The sequence below is a fragment of the Rhinopithecus bieti genome, unplaced genomic scaffold (genome assembly GCF_001698545.2).
Source record: "Rhinopithecus bieti isolate Rb0 unplaced genomic scaffold, ASM169854v2 scaffold_52021, whole genome shotgun sequence".
Lineage (NCBI taxonomy): Eukaryota > Metazoa > Chordata > Mammalia > Primates > Cercopithecidae > Rhinopithecus > Rhinopithecus bieti.
Window position 1 is genome coordinate 1 of NW_016820191.1, and position 707 is coordinate 707.

The 707-nt window shown below is 69.9% G+C and overlaps 1 protein-coding gene across 1 annotated transcript; it reads left to right on the plus strand.

Annotated features, from left to right (window-relative positions):
- Positions 1-6: 6 nt before the first annotated feature.
- LOC108520322 (forkhead box protein C1-like) lies at positions 7-700 on the plus strand (the record flags this gene model as incomplete). The annotated part of the gene is given in 2 exon segments (XM_017859655.1): positions 7-656; positions 659-700. Coding segments are annotated over 2 exon segments (640 nt in total), but the record flags the coding sequence as incomplete, so codon positions are not given.
- Positions 701-707: the final 7 nt, after the last annotated feature.

Here is a 707-nt window from a genome sequence, read left to right on the forward strand (position 1 = left end):
CCGGCCCGAGCTAGGGTGGGGGGCGGCGGGCGGCGCGGGGCGGCGGCGAGCGGGGGCCATGCAGGCGCGCTACTCGGTGTCCAGCCCCAACTCCCTGGGAGTGGTGCCCTACCTCGGCGGCGAGCAGAGCTACTACCGCGCGGCGGCCGCGGCGGCCGGGGGCGGCTACACCGCCATGCCGGCCCCCATGAGCGTGTACTCGCACCCTGCGCACGCCGAGCAGTACCCGGGCGGCATGGCCCGCGCCTACGGGCCCTACACGCCACAGCCGCAGCCCAAGGACATGGTGAAGCCGCCCTATAGCTACATCGCGCTCATCACCATGGCCATCCAGAACGCCCCGGACAAGAAGATCACCCTGAACGGCATCTACCAGTTCATCATGGACCGCTTCCCCTTCTACCGGGACAACAAGCAGGGCTGGCAGAACAGCATCCGCCACAACCTCTCGCTCAACGAGTGCTTCGTCAAGGTGCCGCGCGACGACAAGAAGCCGGGCAAGGGCAGCTACTGGACGCTGGATCCGGACTCCTACAACATGTTCGAGAACGGCAGCTTCCTGCGGCGGCGGCGGCGCTTCAAGAAGAAGGACGCGGTGAAGGACAAGGAGGAGAAGGACAGGCTGCATCTCAAGGAGCCGCCCCCGCCCGGCCGCCAGCCCCGCCCGCGCCGCCCGAGCAGGCCGACGGCAACGCGCCCGGCCCGCA